At 41.6% G+C, this 19,560-nt stretch overlaps 2 protein-coding genes across 3 annotated transcripts; one reads left to right on the plus strand and one right to left on the minus strand.

Annotated features, from left to right (window-relative positions):
- Positions 1–2,444: 2,444 nt before the first annotated feature.
- Positions 2,445–14,945, minus strand: LOC124177790. Of its 2 annotated transcripts, none has more exons than XM_046560598.1 (4): positions 14,819–14,945; positions 3,766–4,564; positions 3,340–3,642; positions 2,445–3,177 (listed from the first exon to the last, which is right to left on the minus strand). In XM_046560598.1, the coding sequence occupies exons 2-4, from the start codon at positions 4,288–4,290 to the stop codon at positions 2,779–2,781; spliced, it is 1,227 nt and encodes a 408-aa protein (XP_046416554.1). In that variant the 5' UTR covers positions 4,291–4,564; positions 14,819–14,945; the 3' UTR covers positions 2,445–2,778. The 2 variants fall into 2 exon arrangements, with proteins under 2 accessions (XP_046416554.1, XP_046416555.1); XM_046560599.1 differs by having other exon boundaries at positions 3,766–4,552; positions 14,819–14,943.
- On the plus strand, positions 5,916–13,826 carry LOC124177789. The gene is made up of 5 exons (XM_046560597.1): positions 5,916–6,110; positions 7,587–7,857; positions 8,690–8,947; positions 9,042–9,344; positions 11,112–13,826. Exons 1-5 carry the CDS (start codon positions 6,070–6,072, stop codon positions 11,505–11,507), a joined length of 1,269 nt encoding a protein of 422 aa, XP_046416553.1. The 5' UTR covers positions 5,916–6,069; the 3' UTR covers positions 11,508–13,826.
- Positions 14,946–19,560: the final 4,615 nt, after the last annotated feature.

Raw genomic sequence — 19,560 nt, forward strand, 5'->3', positions numbered from 1 at the left:
AAAGGGGCGACAAATGTTGCCAGTTATTGCCCTGTAAATACACCCCTATATATCGGTAATGCAGGCATGGATAGTAGCGTACCATACAAGTAAGGCTGTACGCTTTCTCACATCTCGAATTATCAAACATTCTTAATCGAAGGTGTACTGCAATACTAGAATACAATTTTTGTCAATGCGTTTGCACGTTGGGACCACAAATGAAAACAATTTCAACAGCATAACATTTCTCGTATATTTTAATTAGTCTACGAAATGATGTTTCTTACAGATTCCAAACACTCGATGTTTTTTTCTTTATTTTTTCTTTCCTTAAAACAGAAAACAATCGGACTTCCGACAATTCACTGTTCTCACGTGAAGAATTTTTCTTAAGATGAGAGAACGTGCACTTCTCCAGGCACTCGCCTGATGGAAGAGAGGGATGTCTTGGCTTAAGCCTGCACTGCATGGATGAAAAGATTGAATGTGGCTCATTCGGGGTTCATAGGAGACAATTAAAGAAGACATATTTCCACCTTTCATAAACCCGCCTTAGCGAGGACTAAAGGATCTACAGGTGCGCAGGGGTTGGACTTGAAACTCCGCGTCTCCCCGCCTCGGATTTTTACCAAGAGAGACTAATCCTCGATTTGTCACTCGACTCTTCAGTCCGATTCAATTTTCCTCGGCGAATCCGTCAACGTCTCTCCTTTCCGCAGCGGCGTCCCCACCCCCGGCTTCTCGTTCTCCCTTAGCCACCCCTCTAAGGACACCTGGTTGAATAACATTTCTCCACACATTGTCACCGAGTTAGGTATATTATGGCTGAAACGACCGAAGCCTGATCTCTGCTGATTAATAATAATAACTGCCCGGGGTAAATCTTCGCCCTCGAGGCTTTTCAAGGCGGAGACAAACGACAGACGTATCTAAGTTGGAAAAATTGTCTTCGTCCAAAGATCCTGCGATCCTCGGTGACTGTGAGCTATGGATAAACGAGATGAATTCCGAGATTTAGGGATTGCACGGATTCTTTCCTAACATTTCGGTTTACGATCGACTGCAGAAGAGGCGCCGAGTCTCGGAGTCTCAGCGTTTCTCGTACCATGCTGCAAAGGGTAGGGATAAGGAAGAGAAAATGCGCAGGGGACGGTGAGGAATTATCTTCTTGAGCGTAGCCGCTTTGTCGTCTGGTAAACGTCGTGACTAATGAAGAAGAGGAAAACGGCTACCGGAATTTTCGGCTCACCACGCCGTGACCGAGTAACCCACTGCAGGATACTTTCACCGGTATAACCGAACCCGAAGACCCATTCCAATTTTCCTACCGAGCTTGATCAAGGCCATTGACGATGACCTCCATCCCACGATCGGGGGTTGATTTACAACTGTTTTGAGAGGCGTACTCCTCGCCTTCAATCCTCCAACTCTACACGCTTTACCAAGGCACGTTTGCTACTGTTCTCAACAATGTACTGTGCCACCCTATGCAGACTTGTACACGTCGTGGAACCGGTAGCAGCCGCAGGACTGGTGCAGAAGCGAGTCAGAGTTCACTCTCTCAGTTGTAAATCACATCCTTGGAAAATGAAAGCGGGAGAAATCACCTTTCTCCTGTCGTCGTTCATGAAAAAGAAGAAGACAGAGAGGAAGAGGAATTGGCAAGAGAGGAACCTTATGGAAAGTACGATGAAATCAGAAGAAGAAGAGGGGCGAGGGAAGAATGAAGGAACAATGTAATCCGTTCTCGGTGAAAAAATCTGCCCCACCAATCGGTAGAGCCTGCCACAACAATTTCTCCGTTCATGATGTAGGTTACTGAGGCAACCCTCGAGCTCACCTTAAAATGACCTACTGGTTTGGTGCTTCACTGGTTTACTGCTTTACTGCCCTGTTCTAAATCATCGTTCCTATCGTTGGGTCTGCAGTTTCTCTACGGTCACTTCGGGACCAGGCCTTCCCAAGGAGAAATCTAGCTAAGAACACCATGTAGGCACTGCTAAGACACTGGGATGCAGATTATTTTATTCACCCCGAAATCTTCTATCAGAAACTAGGAATATTGTGATGATTTGCAATATCGTAGTTTATAACGTTATACAATAGCTACTGAAGCTATCTACTTGGTCTCTCGAAGTTTTACTCTGAGTACCAGTCCCTCTGCCTGCACTGACCTAAGTTTTCAATTGGGTATCAACCATCAAGTAAAGTCACGCTCTATTGAGGAATTTGGACTATACAAGCACCCATGACGCCCAGAACTGTCAGCCACTCTTATCGGACCACTTGTGATCCTTATCATCCATTAACGAGGTTGTATCGCTACGCGCCCATCAAGGTACAGAAATATGAAAACAATAAGATGGCTTTGCTAATATTCATATAGCAAACTTGTGTGTGCTTTCCCTTCATGCACAACTTATTATACGCTGGTTGTTAGTTCCATTTATTTGATCTAGATATCAGACCAAACGACCAATCTTTATTTCAGAATAATCAATTGACCAAACCATTTACAACAATAGATTCATTTACGATAAAGTTCTTTCTCTTCCTAAGAAACAAAAAATAATCATAATAGGATAGTAAAAAAATAACAATACTTAAATTAGTTTTTACTCAAGATCAAACGTTCTCGTACGTTGATATTAGTAAAATTTTTTTAAATTTTTGGAAAGATTTCCGTAATCTTACATATAAATCAATTGACAGGTCCATGGATTTGGTTTGGCTGACGCATTTCGAATCGAAAAAACGCAACGTAACAATATTGAAGATTGAAAGTAAGAGTGCAGTTCACGCATCGAGGTATCCTCTTTCGTTCATGAGCGGAAGTATTCGTTTCATCATTCGAATCGTGTTCGGCTTTGCATACGCGTTTGTTCTAAACGTGCCGTGCTTCAAGAGCTGATCCATACTCTCAATCTCTGCTTTATCCAGCATCATCCGTGGGAGAAGAAAGAGTCCCGACACCACAGCATAGACTCGTCGACGATACATGGCCTCCTTCAATTGCTCCATTGTCGGCGATTCCGTCCTGCACCTTAACCTCTTCATGTTCAGTGTAAGCGTCTCCAGGTAAGTTTCCAAAAGCTCCGTTTCACCTGGACCGCGAATCTTGAGCGCCGGATTTATCCCGAGAAAGTATAAGAGATCGATCGCTGGCGAGGAATAGCCAACCATTTGGTAATCGACCTGGAAACGTAATTTCAAAATTACGATCTTTCACGGTATTTGGATGACTTTTGTTCTCAGCGCAACTGTTTCGAATGACAACCCAAAATACTGCAGTTTGAAGTGTGCCATTGTCAGACCCTTTTTAGCTAATCTTTGCCGTATTACCAAAAGTATGCGTACAAAAACTTGTTCAATCGGTTTGCCCGATCTATCTTCAACGAAGAGCATGTTGTTGACCCAGGCGTCGCCGTGATTAAGAACACAGAACTCCTCCGGATCGTATTTGTAAACGTCTTGAATCCTCTGCTTCAACGATCCAATGACATTCTTCAACTTCTTCGCGGCTAAAATACAGTCCTCGTCCAACCACGTCTGCGCGTTTTCGCGCAAACGAATCAGACTGTTAATAGCCAGGGTGTAGAAGTTTGGATGTGTTGTTGAGTCAAAAATTCCCTGCCTGAAACGCCTGATTGCTGCGGGGTTCTGGAACGATCAAAAGACAATTATCTGACCTCTTCAGGTTCCATGACTCTTTCGAACTATTTTGGTACTAATTGACGGAAATTTACCGCTGTGACTTTTGTCACGTGCCGTAATGATACATACCTCCTCCGCCAGAGCTACAGATCCAGCATGAAATCTGGCGAGATTCTTGATAGCCATAGTAGCGTGAGCCATCGATAGTCCTTCCTGTCTGTCTTTAACGTGAAATCCCTCCGGTGTCAGATCCTCCATAATAATAACCCTAGGTGGCTCATCTCTTCCGTAAACCAGCTTTGGGCCAAGTCGAATCCCGAGTGCGGTCTCGATCCGTGGGAGGACGTTCTTGAGGATACTGAGCTCGACAGTGAAGAGCTGCTGTTCTTGGACCATTTTCACTAGTCTGGAATCGCCCACCGGTTCATGCTTCGAGATGAAACTTCGCCTCTCGCATATTCGGCAGCCGGCGTCATCCTGAGTTGATGAATTCCTCGTGAGCTCAACCCCGATGCGCAGCATGTCGCTGAGGAAATTTTCACCTTTCGCTGTCGCTCGCTCTTGCTTCACTGACCGCACTTTCGTTGTCGGATCCCTAAAGTAGTTCTTTAGCACTTCTTCGTAGAAAGCTTCGTCCTGCTCCGTTTGGATCATCGTTCACTGTTACCACTCTTATAAGTATTTAACGACTTGGAAGGTTCGGCAACACTTTTCACCACAACGAAAGTTCGATCGAGACGCGTCACCCCTCTGGGATTACAACTGACAAGTAAAACAATAGTAACTGTCATCCATGGGACTCGACGACCGACCAATTGAATCAATGAAGCTCCACTCAAGTCTGATTTGCTTATATAGGCCGCTGGCGCTGTTTTAAACTCACGATGTTCATGCGAATCAACTCACACTGGTACACCTGAACACAAAACTATTGCAGGCCTGCATGACACAACCTCAAGAATGGAGTCACTGTTTACGGTGCCATAGTTGTGTACACACAGACTTCTTGCACATCTTTACCGCGATAATATCCAGAATAATAAAGTATTATTGTTTTAGCTAGCTTTCTTATGCTTCTTATCTACAGCCTCTCACGACCTCGCCATGTATCTTGAGCGAATTATTCAAGAGAGAAACAACAAGGAGTACGCTCGTTCAATATCGGGAATTTCCCATATCTCAGTCTCTGGTAAATATTAGCAAACCGCTGATATTGATCGACCTTTCCCTGCGTATTACTACTATCCTTGAACAATTCGATATCTCAGCTCAATGAACTTTCGTCAATTTCGATCTTAATCGCAACACGAAATCTGTAATTCGTATTTTATTCTTTCTTTACAATAAACTCTAGTAGGTTTTGTAGGATAATGAATTGAAACGCCGAAGAGACGATTGTTCGAAGACCCTAGGTAGTTCTCGAGAAGAAATCTTCGATGGTGGTAAATCTTGTAACAGCTGAACATAATCGCACCTGCGAAGTTGGCCGTTATTGAAATCTAATCTTTCTGTCGGTGCACCTAAAGAAGCCTCGTAACTCTGACTGTACACTTTACACACTGTACAGAGTAGTTTTACTTGTTTGGCGTTATACTTTTTTGTTGTTTTCCTCGACTTATCAGTCATCATGTGTTAAGCTCAATCGCTATAGAATATCGTGGCAACGATATTATGATTTAGGTCAAAATGGGCCCCCAAAACGAAGTCGACAATTTGAATTAACGATAATGAGGATCCTAGATATTGCTAAGCGCGCGGGTTTTGAAAGATGACATTACGTGATCGTAAACATTGAAGAAAGCGAGACTTCTCGTTTTACGCACAACGAGAAATGCTGTTATTACTACATAGCTATTTTTTGACCGTGCAGAGGCCGAGCGTGCTTTGAAGCACCGGAAAATATGTCGTCGGTTTAAATTATCTTGGATCGATTATCACCGATCACGTTAAACCGTGATGGCATCATCGGGCAAAGGATTACCATCTCTCCGCTCAGCATAACGGCCCGCATCGTTTCCTTAGCATGAATTTCTAATTCCCGCGAAACTTGATCGCTCAACTAACTCATCCACATTCTTCACTAATGATCACTCGCCGCGGTGATGGGAACCCTTTTGACAATGGGATAATCGATTGGTGATCGCCAGCGCGGGAACGAGAGAGAGGGTTTTATCTAATCGGGCGATGTACTGACCGCCGGTATACCTTGGCTTATCGTAAATGGAATTTGGGCCCGAGGGGCGACAGGACATGGCCGAGTCTTAATAGCGCAGAGATCGTCGATCCCTGAACTACTCGGTCGCTTCAGTGATCAGAACACGGAGGTGCGGAGTGGTGCGGCGTTTAAAAAATCCCTGCGAGAGGCTGTGAAAATTAAAGAGAGTCGGCGTCAGGGACCAACGCAAAACGAATTAACGCATTCAAGGAGAAAGCATGCAGGTTGAGCTACGAATACACGCCAACGGTGGATCTAAGTGAGTGCGCGCGTTTTTAAACACGTAAATCAGTTCACTATGTTATTCATGTGCAGTCTCAAGGGGTGGTGAAAAATTACCCGTCCACGAATAGCCACGGAAATAATCCCACGCAATGTATATTCTGCGATTCCAAGCACGAGGATGATGCTGCGGCAGGAGATTGCCACTTTGAAATATGCACATAAATTATATCTCTGGAAATTTTTCTATCATGTTGCAAAGCTTAGCAGCCCGTACGATTTTAATTGCAAGTTCAGCTGGATGTAAAGTTTTTTAGAGTGAAAAAGTAGATTTTATAACTTTCGAAGAATTACATGTTTTTTCAAAACCACCACCGACAATAGCCGTGAGTAGGTATAGGTACCGAGCGTTAATTTGTTCCCTCTGTTTGGATGCGAACTATGATTGTAGGTATGTAAGATATTCAAGATATTTCCGCGGTTAACTGAAAAACTCTACGGTTATATTTATTCTTCGATTAATATTTACTCAGACATAAATAGTGATAATACGTAACATGCCCGGAAATCATATGACTTGTACATTTTGCAGTGAGAATAAAATGAAAGAGGAAGAATTAATTTGTGAAAATAATATTTTAATACTGGTTCAACTGAATATTTAATTTTTTAACACCTAGTACAGATTTTTGAGGAGTGAGACAGTCTTGAAATTTGGTGGCAGATTCCCCGGATGTGCTCGAAAGAAAATAGCTCGAAAGCATAATTGTTTGACAATTTTGGGTTGGAATTTTATTTACACGAATTCTTCAAAAGAAGATCACATGTCTACATTATGATCAAAATTGCAAAACACATGTCATACAAAAATATTCAAAGATGGAAATCGCACACATGTTGCCTAGAATTACGTTTATATACACTTAGGTTAGGGACGAATAATTTCAAATATGCGGGGTAGGTTATAATATTTTTGTCATGGCAAGGTAAATCTCGACTCTCAAGATAAAGCCATTGAATCTGCTTTATTTGTGTGAGGTGTAAGAATTATCTTCTAGAATTTTCAAACTTTACTTGTAGTAAGCATAATAGCTTCAGGAAAACTGGGAGAAACCGATGCTCAAGGTCTACATACAGTTATTTACAGTTGTAAAAATCACCGATCAGCATTGAATAATCTTACTTCAGCTTTCGGTAAAAGATGATACACGATAAGAACTAAATTTATGCGTATGAAAGCAGAAGCAGATGCTCACGACAAACGGTTTCCAAGAGAATTGGGCTGTGCAAATTCAGGTAGTTAGCTGTGTAGGTACTTTACAGCCAAGTAACGGAAAAAAAGTTGCATCTTCCCGAAATAAAGTTTAGGAAGTCGGTTACGTAAAGCGACAGTGCTTCATACGCGTCATCCAAATTGACGGTAAAAAATTGTATCCGTTTCCAAGTTCCAAGTCTAGTACGGAGTGTACATAAGATTGTCCCTCATTGATGTCTAATGTTTTTCTCCCCGCAGGCACTTTGACATCCCGGAATGGCTGGACGAAGATTTCCTCCAGCTCTGTATGCAGAGCGGGGAGGGCGACCCCACAATCAGAGTAATGAAACACGATGTGACGTTGATGAGGCTTCCCAGCTCTGCCCACAGTACCGTCATGTACCGCGTCTCCGTCGAGTTCAAGCGACGTCCACGGAGCAGAAACATCCTGGACTTCAAGCCACAGGAGACCCGATCCTTGATCATCAAACTGCTGCCGAAACCGACTGAATTCACAGAACTGCACCAGGTTTGCACGAAGTTAAATAAAGCTCACTACTATGCATTGTGTGCATTGTGGTGGTCCTTTAAAGGGTCATTTTTGAATTTTGATCACCGTACCCCCCCCCCCCCCCCCAATTTGGCTTCACGTAATTCAAAAATAATTCTCTCATTTTTTCTGATTTTTATCACGCCTCTAACTCGTACCCCAAAGAGGGTGGATTCCATTCAACCCTTTCAGGGGCACATCAGATCTACCCAACGGATTTAGAAAAAATTTGGTAGATGGGGGTTTGTTGGGTCACTGGTTACAAATCTGAACTCGAAATTTGAAAATTCAAAGTGGCGGATTCAATACGGTAAAGCGAAATCCATAATGTCATTTGATTTCGATAAAACGCGGTACTCGGGGGTTTTCGAGGTCGCTGATTACGAATCTAAACTAGAAACTACAAAATTCACATTGGTGGATCCGATATGGCAATATCAAGTGACTTTCGGAGTTTGGGTCCACCATATTGGATCCGCCACATTGAATTTTCAAATTTTGAGTTCAGATTCGTAATCAGCGACCCAAAAATCCCCCTGTACTAAATTTCATCTAAATCTGTTCGGTGGATTTGATATGCCCCCGAAAGGGTCGAATTGGGAAATCCACCCTCTTGAGGCACGGGTTAGAGTTGAGATAGAAATCTAAAAAAATTAAGGAATTATTTTTGAATGATGTTGAGCCGATTTGGCAGGCACCCTGAACGAAATTCAAGAATGACCTTTTCAAAGACCACCCTAGCGTGCATAAAGTGTGTAAAAACTAACTAGCTCGGTGACGCTGAGTAAACTTTTGTCACGCTTATACGAAGGAGGTTGACAAAGAGGTAACAGCACTTTCGGTTACCCTGCCTGCCATCACGAAAATTTTGGGCTTGTTCGCACTGACCGCGCAGTGCTTTTACTCCGAGAAATCACCACGGGCTCTGATAGTAATGGACGATCTTACGAAGAGTGACTTTGTCAGGGGGAAAATGGACCGTCAACGAGGACTGGACTTCAATCATTGCATGCTGGTTATGCAGTCGATGGCCGCTCTTCACGCCGGCTCAGTAGCGCTTTACGAAAAGGTACATTGTCTTCGTGCAGTATTTGGTTCGAATGTCGTCAGTCCACCGATTGAATTCTAACGATGGTCTTATCTACTCAATTCTCGGTTTACAGGACAAATCGTCGATGAATCCATTCGATCATAACAGATGGTGCAAGGAAGGCAATTCAATGACCAAAGATTTGGTGTCCAGCACGGTATCCGATCTTGCTGACGAAGTAGCGACTTGGTCGAATTTCGGTGACAAGTATGCGGACAGAATACGAGCCCTGAGAGATACTCTGTTACCCCGAGTCAATGCTGCTATTTCGCGAGAGGGGTCTAAGTTCAATGTTCTTAATCACGGCGGCTGCTGGTACAACAACCTCATGTTCCGGTACAATAGTAAGACCAGTCGCGTCGAGGAAGCTTTGCTTGTAAGTTTCAATTTCATCTTCTTTGAGTGCAGGAAGCTTATTCTTACCAATCCCGAGTCCGTCGATTAATGTGAAAAGCAAACGAGCGACAACTCCAAGTTCGATTTAAAAAGAAAAAAATTTATCCCGCTCATCGTTATTCTCTGAAGTTGTGTAGTCAATAGCGATACTTTGTCGTATTAATAACGATTGAATCTTTGGAAGGTTTGCTGCTATATTTATCACGCTAAATTGATTCGATAACGAAACGTTCATTTCGAGAGGGGAAAATCAGAACGACACTTATTACTTCACTTCTGTTATCGGTACCTCAAACGTAACTCCAATTTTGAGTCATGCTTGGCAATCTGTCGAAACCTGTTTACCGTAACCTAAATTATCCAGCAATCGCGAGAAGAAACTGGAATAGCGTTTTGGCTATTTGGTTGTTTTGCCGTTTGGTTGGTTAGGCGCGATCTCAAGTTATCGAGAAACATATTGACGAGGTGCGTTCCCAATTCCTCAGCACTTTTGCAGTTTATCCTCATAGTAGTTACAGATGTGAATTACATGTAAGCTCTTGACGTGATTGTATGTATCATATATTCGCGTTTGGGTTCAAACGGTCCAGATTCTGTCTATAACAGCTCGATACGGAGTAAAAATGGGAGTTATCTTTATTATTTTTAAGATTTTTGCAAGCCTTTCCAACAAAAGCAAAGGAAGAATCTTGATTCGGCTTTGTTAGGAAATCTACGCCGATTAAATTTAGATCTGTCAAAGATACACCTTCTCATCACTGATAGAGATTGCGATGATACAGCTTACACCCGGTCATATATTACGACGTGCGTATCGTACCGTTGCAAAAACCGATGATCGATAGAAAAATAAGCTGGGGGCAAATAAAAAGAAAATAATGATAAAACTTTTCGTTAATACAGAAAGGCATTTTTTTTCACTAAATCAACTCCAATAATCTCCTCAATCCTGAGTGATCGGTTCCTCCTTCGGCATAAATGAAAAGCTCAACGATTTTTATTACCGAGAAACTTCAAGTGATAAAACAACTCATTAAAAATAGATTAATTATACGTAGATATTCGATAAACTGCCCAAACTAAATTCTCTCGCATTACTTGAACCCAGTTTCGATAATAAATTTTATATTTGCGTCTTAATCTGAGTTCAATCCATCAGCCAACTATTTATCAATGAAGTTGATTACCGGAGCTTTAACCTGCTTACGTCATGTGTCTTCATGTGGCTGTAATTTGTCAACACTTGCTCTACGTAATAACAATGTTGATTGAAAAATAATTTCTGGTCAACGATTTCGAGCCAAATATTTCAGCTCGGTAAAAATTTTCAGGCAACTCGTTCACCGCTGAATCAAACTCTGATTTTTCTTTCTTACTTTACGTTCGAACAAATGACCTTTTAAACTATTAACATTCTTTAAACTTTTCACATACCGAACGCCTACGTGGGAATTACATATATACCTCGTACAACAACGTCCTCAAATCAATCGGTATCAAGATAAAGCTGCAAGTGCCCAATAATATGACAATTTCTTGATATAGTTATGAAGCCACTGCCTCTCAATGTCGAAATTGATAAAATTCGTATAATTTATCGCACGACAGATCAATACAGTGATTGCGGAATTATTTACTTTTAATATTTTATCACGCAACGTACTGGAACCTCGTTGCTTCCGTAATGTTTTGTTCCAAGTCTTGATCCCCCACGATTACAAACTGATCAAAGCATTCCGAATTCCAGGTGGACTTTGCCAACTCCGTGTTCGCCTCGCCAGTGATCGATCTACAGCATTTTCTATTCTCAACGCCCACAGACGAGGTTCGTTTGCACAATGTCAACAGGCTGATACAGCATTATCACCGCGAGTTGGTTTTAAACCTTGAGAAACTCAAAGTAAAAACGAAACCGCCGACGAAGGAAGAACTGATGGAGGAAATGGAGGAGCGTGGCGCCTACAGTGTTTTGGTCGCGTTCACCCTGCTGCCAATTATCACCGCCGAGGGTTCGACCAGCACCGATATACTCACTGACCCTCACATAGTGAGTGAAAAACGCAAAATGTACGCTAACGAACAGTTCAAAATATCCCTCAAGAGGCTGCTCCAGATTTTCGACAGTAGGGGACACCTTGAATAACCCAAGATTCGGCCCTTTTCGATGGTCTTGGGAAATCACAACGGGTGATACAAGACACTCGCTTGTCAAAGGTGAATCAGTGAAAGTGCAATTCAGCGAGCCATGCGCATTTTCTTGTGCGGAAAAAACGTGTCGGTTGAAAAAATGACGGTTTTCGTTTCAATGTGACTCGGAAATTGAATAATCGGTGGAAGGAGGAAAAACAACAGGAAACTGAGTATTGGTACTATACGAGTGTGACTGATCGGTATCTATTTAATACCGTATTCCGGAGAAACGCTGCCTTATCGTGCAGGACATGCACCGTCGTCGCTATGTAACATCGTACATAATGTAATGAGGCAATTCTTCAAGCGCATAATTAAGAATAATTACTTCTTACCGACTCTGATCTTTTTATGATAATGTCCGCTGTGACAAGCTCGTTTGTTATGAGTTGTTAGCATCTACAACGGAAACGCATCAAGTGATCCAACGTATGTGAAAACGATTATTATTTGACATCGTTACATGTCTAACACTTACCACAACCTCGGCTGTTTTTTTCTTTTTTTTTTTCTTTTTATCAAATATTCTATCAGGGAAAATACAGATTCAGTCAGGTTATGTTTGATTTTCTGGAAAAATTTATTTACTTCCATTAGTTCAAAAAATCAAAAAAAAAATAATAGAATGGCAAGCTTTCTGAAGCGTTATCAAGTTTGGAAACTTGACACGGCAAGAGACTCGCTTTACCGGAATATAGGAACTTGTTCAATTCTCTGTGACGGTCGTCGATTGCTTTTTACTAATGAACTGGATCTTGATTCAGTAATCAGTTAGCCCGAAACTCGTTAAATCATTGATTTGTCTTGTGGGTCTCAAGCACGCGAGGTTTTTTTGGTACAAGAAATACATATAGCATGATTAAATCTGTACGTTTTGTAATATGTAATTGAAGCTATCTCGTATTAGTTTCGAGAATTCGGAAACTCAAACCCAAATAAATGTTTGGTACAATTTCATGACGCGTTAAATTGGCAATCGTATCTAATCGCCAATCATTGAGACCGATTCTGGCTTGCTCAGATTACGATTCAATATCATTTACTTAGACGTTAGGGTAACTCGCATTGTACATAATATCATCCATCACCGTAACGATTCTAGGTTATTATGTTCTGCCGATAAAATCGTATATTTTCAGATTTCCGTTATAATCTGCTAGTTCAATTAAAGATTATATATTGATTGAAAATTTTTTTGTTCTTACATTAAATTAAATATAATAATGAATCGATGAACACATGTATTCGTAAAATAAACGGTAGATATCCATTCAATAAAAAATTTCTCTATCGGTTGTTTTCAATAATACAAATGGTTCGTTTGAAAATAACGAAAATAAAAACATCTTCAACGCGTGATAAACGGTCTAGCATTCTGACACAATTAATTATACACTGATCGGAAATTAATTAATTTGAGATAAATATGTCTGTTCTATTGCATTTCATTTTGTATCCACGAATGATAATGTAAGTACAGGTATTTAGGAACGCGCTATCCGCGCGCGCGAGTTGTATCAAACAACACGGATACGCGTATTTAATTACCAGTATAAGTCGAAGCGTAATTATTGAAATACTGTATCACGTTGTTAAGCATCGCACACATTCACGACCCACCATTTGAGGCTGCTGATTTTTTGCAACGTTATCACGCGTACCAAGAATTTCATCACGCAGGCAAAGAATCGATGCAGGAATACATTTTTTTTTTTTTTCCCAATTACCCAACAGTACAAAAACTCGCACTTTTTTTGGCCACGAAAAGGAAAATTTAGAAATCACTTTGGCTGACTAGAAAAAGAAAAAAAGCACACCTACTAAACCGGCAGCAAGAAGAAATACCTGCAGTTTCGGGACCACAGAAACAACGCACAAAGCACAACGGCAATGTTGTCAAAATCGGATAAAGCAATAAAAATAAAAACTTTGCACGTCGGTATACCTGTACAATTTACAGGACGGTCGAACGGTGAAACTTAAGCCGTAGGGCAAAAGCTAAACTGGAAGCTGATCCCTTATTTCCAGAAGCTGTATAGTATAGGAACATCCTTGAGATAGTTTCATTGTGGTATTTTGTGAAACGAATTTTGGTTCACCGCAGCGGTAGTTATAAAATTTTATTATTATCCACAGTCAGTTTTAACATCCGGCACGAGTTTTCCTCCGTTCCATATCTTACTCTTCGGCTATATTGGCACCAACAGTAAACCATATCCATCTTACCGTATGTAATAACAGGTATGTGTAATAATTCTTGTCAAGTACACACATAAGAATGAACTATCTACGATATATAAACTATCAAGAATTGTCTTCTACAAAATACCAACACGTATGCAGACATGCACTTGTTGCACGATTCCTGAAAGCTTGTAATTTACACACTTGGCATGAGAATCTTTTTCTCTTGCACATCCACGCTTAAAAACGTAAACTCTTTATCACGCATTATAAATTCCACTTCGTGATTGAAATTGTGCGAATCTTTCAGAACAAACTGGGTACAGTATTCATTCAATCTTAGTGACCTTTATAGGCAACCGTCTCTATACGATGACGTATTGTCAAGTTAAGTTAGCTAGCCAAAGCAATCGAACAAATAAGTTTAGAGTAAAAAAAAAAAAAAAAAATCAGTCACCGCTCACATCATACGATTTCACGTTTATTGGTAGGTATCTGCGACCGCTGAATCGCGTTAATCATAGAATTGAACGTCACTCAATTCGGATCCTGCAATAAATTCCAATCTCATTTAATTATCCTTGGGCAAATATAAAAATGAGCCTTCGTATCTCCTCGCATTGTGCACAACGTTCTCGGAGCGACAGCGACGTCGGCGTCGCGACGCACCCCTTGGAAGTCAGCTCTAGGCGCTGGCGCGTTACGCCCCCAAAGAAATCGAGGCTGCGGTAACAAACGATGAAGAAATGGCCGATAGGTTTAGACATGCGCCAGGCGTTCGTCCAGGGTCGGTGGGGTTCCGGTAATATTGAGTATTCTTGTATATCCACCATCCGCGGCCGTCGGTTTTTCCCACGTTGGAAATACGAGGTCAAAGCTACTTACGTTTAACAATCAGTCTTGCCAATCGAGAATCAAGTCATCTTCCCATGATTTTACGATAGGCAAATAATCACTGACAATGAGTCGGTATATTGGGGTATCGAATAAGAGTATTTTTACACGAAACTTCCATGCTAAAATGGGTGTTTAAGCTAAATTTTCGCGGACGACCAATTTCTGTTTTTACTGTATACCTACCTATAGTTTATGGTCGATCGAAACCCGAACTGTACTTCTTTCACTGCACCAGTTACGATTTACTTGCTTCTTAGAGTTGAGACAATTCGTTGCCGTGGTCCAAGCCTGTTCCTTCTTGACTGACACAGACAGAGCTCTACTGGAGTTGAATCCGGAATATAAAAGATTCGCAGAAATATGAAACACAAATAGGAATGAATTACAACCTGTTATCTCGCGCTTATAGGGTTGGCGTTCATGATTTTTTTTTTTTTTTCAAGAATTTCTTATCTTGTTACGAACTCTATTCTGGCCGTGCCCCAATTCTCTGTTTGAACAGGCTTCTTTCCTACAGCGCAGAAAACGGTAAATGGAAAATATTTACTCTTCAGTTCTGTTTCCGTATTTTTGCTGAATACATAAAAGCACTTAGGCACTACTTAGGCGTGATAACAGTCGCAGAATTATGATGACAAATAGTGTTATCACCTTTGCAACACCCTGCAAACGCGTGAACACTCTAGGTTAGTTTAGGCAGCGTTGTCATTATTCTGTAGTAGGTGAATCTTTCTTTTCTACGACTCATGTTTTACCGCAATAGTACAGCGTCGAAATAGCGATAGGAACCGACGAAAGATGTGAAATGTTACTATTTATCGTCCATCGGCTCCCTCAACTTTCTATAACTGACGGTGCCTTTGAACGCGTACAATCTATTCCAAGAGATCAAAATTGATACAATTTTTAATCGTTTGGCAAATGGGATTGAATTATCGTCAATCGACAAATTGCTTGTCACATTGAAAGTTTTTTAGTGCTTGAGAGTGCTGAAACATTTCCGAGTTATTTCTACCAGCACGATTTAAACTTTCAGTACAAGTAAAAAACATTTTTATAATAGAATGTCGTCAGAATGAAAGCAAATTTTAGCTACCCGAGTAATACAGATATCTTTTAATGCAAAAGTGGATCATTGATGTTTCTGATAACATCTGTACCTACTACAACTATATACCTACACCACGTGCTCCCGTTATCTCGAAAGGAGATGCTTTTTATCACCGAATTCAATTAGACGAGAGAGATTTGACATATTTTGTTTCGAGGTAATTGCTTTGAGTGATACTGATCGATTGCGTCATAAAAATTTATCGTATTTACTCAGTCGTAACCGCTACCGGCATTTCATTTATTAGAGAAACACCGCCTCACTCGTGCAAACCTCGTAACAGTGCCGTGCTTTATCACAGTAAATACATTCTTGAGTCACCCGATATCAGGAATCTCTGTTTGGACTTTGAACAGGATCGAAAAATTAACTGAATAATTCTGTGAGCTATTCTACGTGGTAAAATGAAAAATAACAAACCCACATGGCGATTACGCAATTACTCGAAGGAGAGTAATGATAAGTCTGCACTTTGTAGATTAACTACACTCGGCAACGAGCCGCGTCGATGAACGTGAAAATCTGTGAGAGGCTACGCATTCTCCTTTTAATTTTTTTCTTTCTAAATTACAATGCTTCATGCGCTGTGTAAAGGTTCGAGAGTCACGTTCGAATATCACGCAGCGACAGAAAACATGTCAGGTAACCTTTTTAAGTAACGGAGTTCTTTTTCCAATTTTTTCCTACGACTTTACAAGGTTTCAAAAAAATAAGAGCCTGCAGCTATATTGGATAGAGGTGAGTTGGGTATTTATTTTCGAGTAACGGGGTAAAAAACCCACTTGACAAAGTAACTTGACATTTCGACGCTTACCCGCTGCAGTTTCCACGAAGTATTGTATTATACCTCCTACATCGGCTTCGAGTTCCGTTTTCCTTTCACGGTTTCCTGCTTAACTGTTTTTTCTCAGCACAGTTTTTGTCACCCTCGACTGTTTCAGAGAAACAAAAAACGGGCCCCGTAACGTTTTTCCGAACACGTATATACAAAATAGAAGAACCCTTTTTTGAAAACGCGAGTTTTACCGCACGCTCCTAAAACGAGACACCTCGGTATAACGGTAGTAAATTTCAGTGTAGAAAAACGTTCGACCATCGAGGCTGCCCGCTGTAGCATTACCACTGTAGGTATTACAATTTCAACATACGTTCACATCTAACGAGGAGTCAGAAAGACAAAAACCCTCGAGTGAAAGTAAGTGAAATTCAATTTGAAGTGAAAAACATATGACGTTATGAATTAGTCACGCGTTGTGTACCTTACGTGCAGAGAAGTGAGAGGGAAGGGCGGGAAAAACTTGTCAATGATGAGTGTGTACATTCAACAGTATATTGTGTAACAAGGAGGCAAACTTAGTCTTTTCGGGCCGGGTGTCTATGTTTGCAATATGAGTCGTAACTGAGCCGGAGACGAATTCTTCTTGCACGCGATTCTTTACATAACAAGAGTATTATGTTACAAGTTTTTCACAAAACACGAAATTGAGGCTAGGGTCGCGTAATGTCATGTTCGCGACAGCGCATTCGCGCAGTACGGAAAAGACCATTTTTAACTCCTACGCGCATGCGCATTCGCAGAGTCACTCTGCCGTCACAGAAACGGGTATTTCGTGTAGGGAAAACACGCATGAAAACGGCGTTAAACACGCTCGCGCTATATGAAAGTTTATTTCCAAACAGCTTGAATTCTCGTGTCCATGTATTATATGCCTATAAACCCATGTATACATGGTGTGTACACGATTCACGTAACAATGTGTCGCGTATAACAAACGTACATGCATGGCTGAAGCGTAACATTCTATATCTATACACATAGGTATATTTTTGCCGGGGTATCGCTGAGCGGGCGACGTTGGCTGGGTCGACTCTTTAATTGATTCAATCGGTGAAAAACACGCGAAGCTCGGGCTCCGCGCCCTTGGAGGGTGGCAAGGCGCCCTCTTTACCGCGAACGCCGGCAGGCAGCCTGCGACCGACCCCTGTAACGAGGCGCGGAATCTGGCATTCGCGATCCTTTGCAGTCCCGGGGAAGGTGCGCGATATATGGAAACATCTGCAGGGAGTCCAAGGTGCACGATGCCGTTGCACTGCGCGTGCAAAGGCAAATTCATTAACAGTCGACTTCCATTGAACAGGTGAGTTTTGAATATCGGTTGCACGACAACATCGACCTATTTCAGACTTCAGCTCTGTTGGTTCCAATGTAGTTCAACGAAAATGATCCAAAAATATATATTTTTTTTATTTCGAGTTTTTTAATCTCTCGTTCCGTTCGACCGGAGGTCTAATGCATTTTCATTAATGCTATTGGAATTGTCACTTTGCAATGTGTCATTTGGGTTGAGTTTCTGTAATTTCATTTTTCACATTTCCCACCATCTGCGCATTCTGATTGGTTGACGCAATTTTGCATACCAATCAGAATGCTTGGATGGTGGGAAATGTGAACATTGAAATTACAGACTCTCAACCCTGGTGGAAAAAAATCAAACTAGTGCAACCAGGCTGACAGCTGACCGTTGACGGTCTTTTTTCGCGTGTGGATAATAGAACAGTTTTACTATTGATTATCTTTAATTAATTTATGATAAATATGTGATAAAATGGCGCCAACAACCCGGCTCTTACGTCATGAGGACATTTCCAATACTCCTACACAGAGTGAACTTCTAACGACCACCCGTTCCGTCGACTGCTCAAATTGAACGCGCATGCGGCATAAAATTTTGGAGGTTTCGTAGATCGCAGCGAATTACCTTCGAAATTTATAACGATTGGTCATCCCGCAAACAACCGCTCTCGAATTGCATCGCTTGCGCATTGCATTCCAGCATACGGCGGAACGTGCGGTCTTTAGGAATTCACTCTGCACTGTATGAGAGTAAATAATCCAGCTTCGGGACAGCGATGATATTATGTTTAACGAACAAGCCGGATGGGAGGCTTAGGTTAAGATGCAGGTGAGCTAGGGTTACGGGTCGTTCTCGCACGCGATCCTATACTGTAACCGGCACGCCGCGCCGTCGCGGGTTTCCGTAATTAAGAGATTAAACGCTGTTGCCTGACGCTCGCTCGGCGATCGTGTTACCGCTTACTTAGCCGCGACTATTACTTCAGCCCTGAGGCAGACACAGCACGGCAATTTTTTGTCTCTACCTGCGCCTCACGTTTTCGAACGATTTTGTTTTTCTCTCTAAACAATCCTCGTGTTTGCCGCGACGCGGGAAGTCGATTAATTACAACTGTTGATATATTCTGTATATAGCGTGTACAACGTATGCCTGTAACATGTTTGTTACTTTGTAAATAACTATCTTATTTGCCTTCACCTACTGCGGATAATTTGGCTTTTGTTTTGAGGAACCGTTCGAAACTTATTTTCTTGCATAAATATAATTTTTAAATTTGTATGTATACTATGCCGTGACCGCATAGAGTTTATAACCTCTACGAAGTCCTCGGAGGTATTTTGGCAGGAACGGTGCGACGCGCCCAGACGACGAGCGATGCCACTTCATGCGAAACGGTAATGCGGGAAAAGCCGATTCAGCAGTTCGGTGCGCCGAATTGAATTCTTAATTGACAGCTCCGCCAGGACGACGGGTCCTCGTCAACGTCCTGCGGGACCGAACACGGTGCTTAAATCCCTGGGGTAAGCGAGGTCTGTGTCATCACCAACGGAGAAAAAAAAATAACACAACAAGTATAATATTCGAAATGTTCGAATACAGACACAAACTGGAGAGAAAAATACGTACAAGGAGTATGACGGGTGAACGCAATTTTGAAATAAGGAAAATCCGGAGGGCGG

The sequence above is a fragment of the Neodiprion fabricii genome, chromosome 3, assembly GCF_021155785.1.
Source record: "Neodiprion fabricii isolate iyNeoFabr1 chromosome 3, iyNeoFabr1.1, whole genome shotgun sequence".
In the NCBI taxonomy this organism is placed as follows: domain Eukaryota; kingdom Metazoa; phylum Arthropoda; class Insecta; order Hymenoptera; family Diprionidae; genus Neodiprion; species Neodiprion fabricii.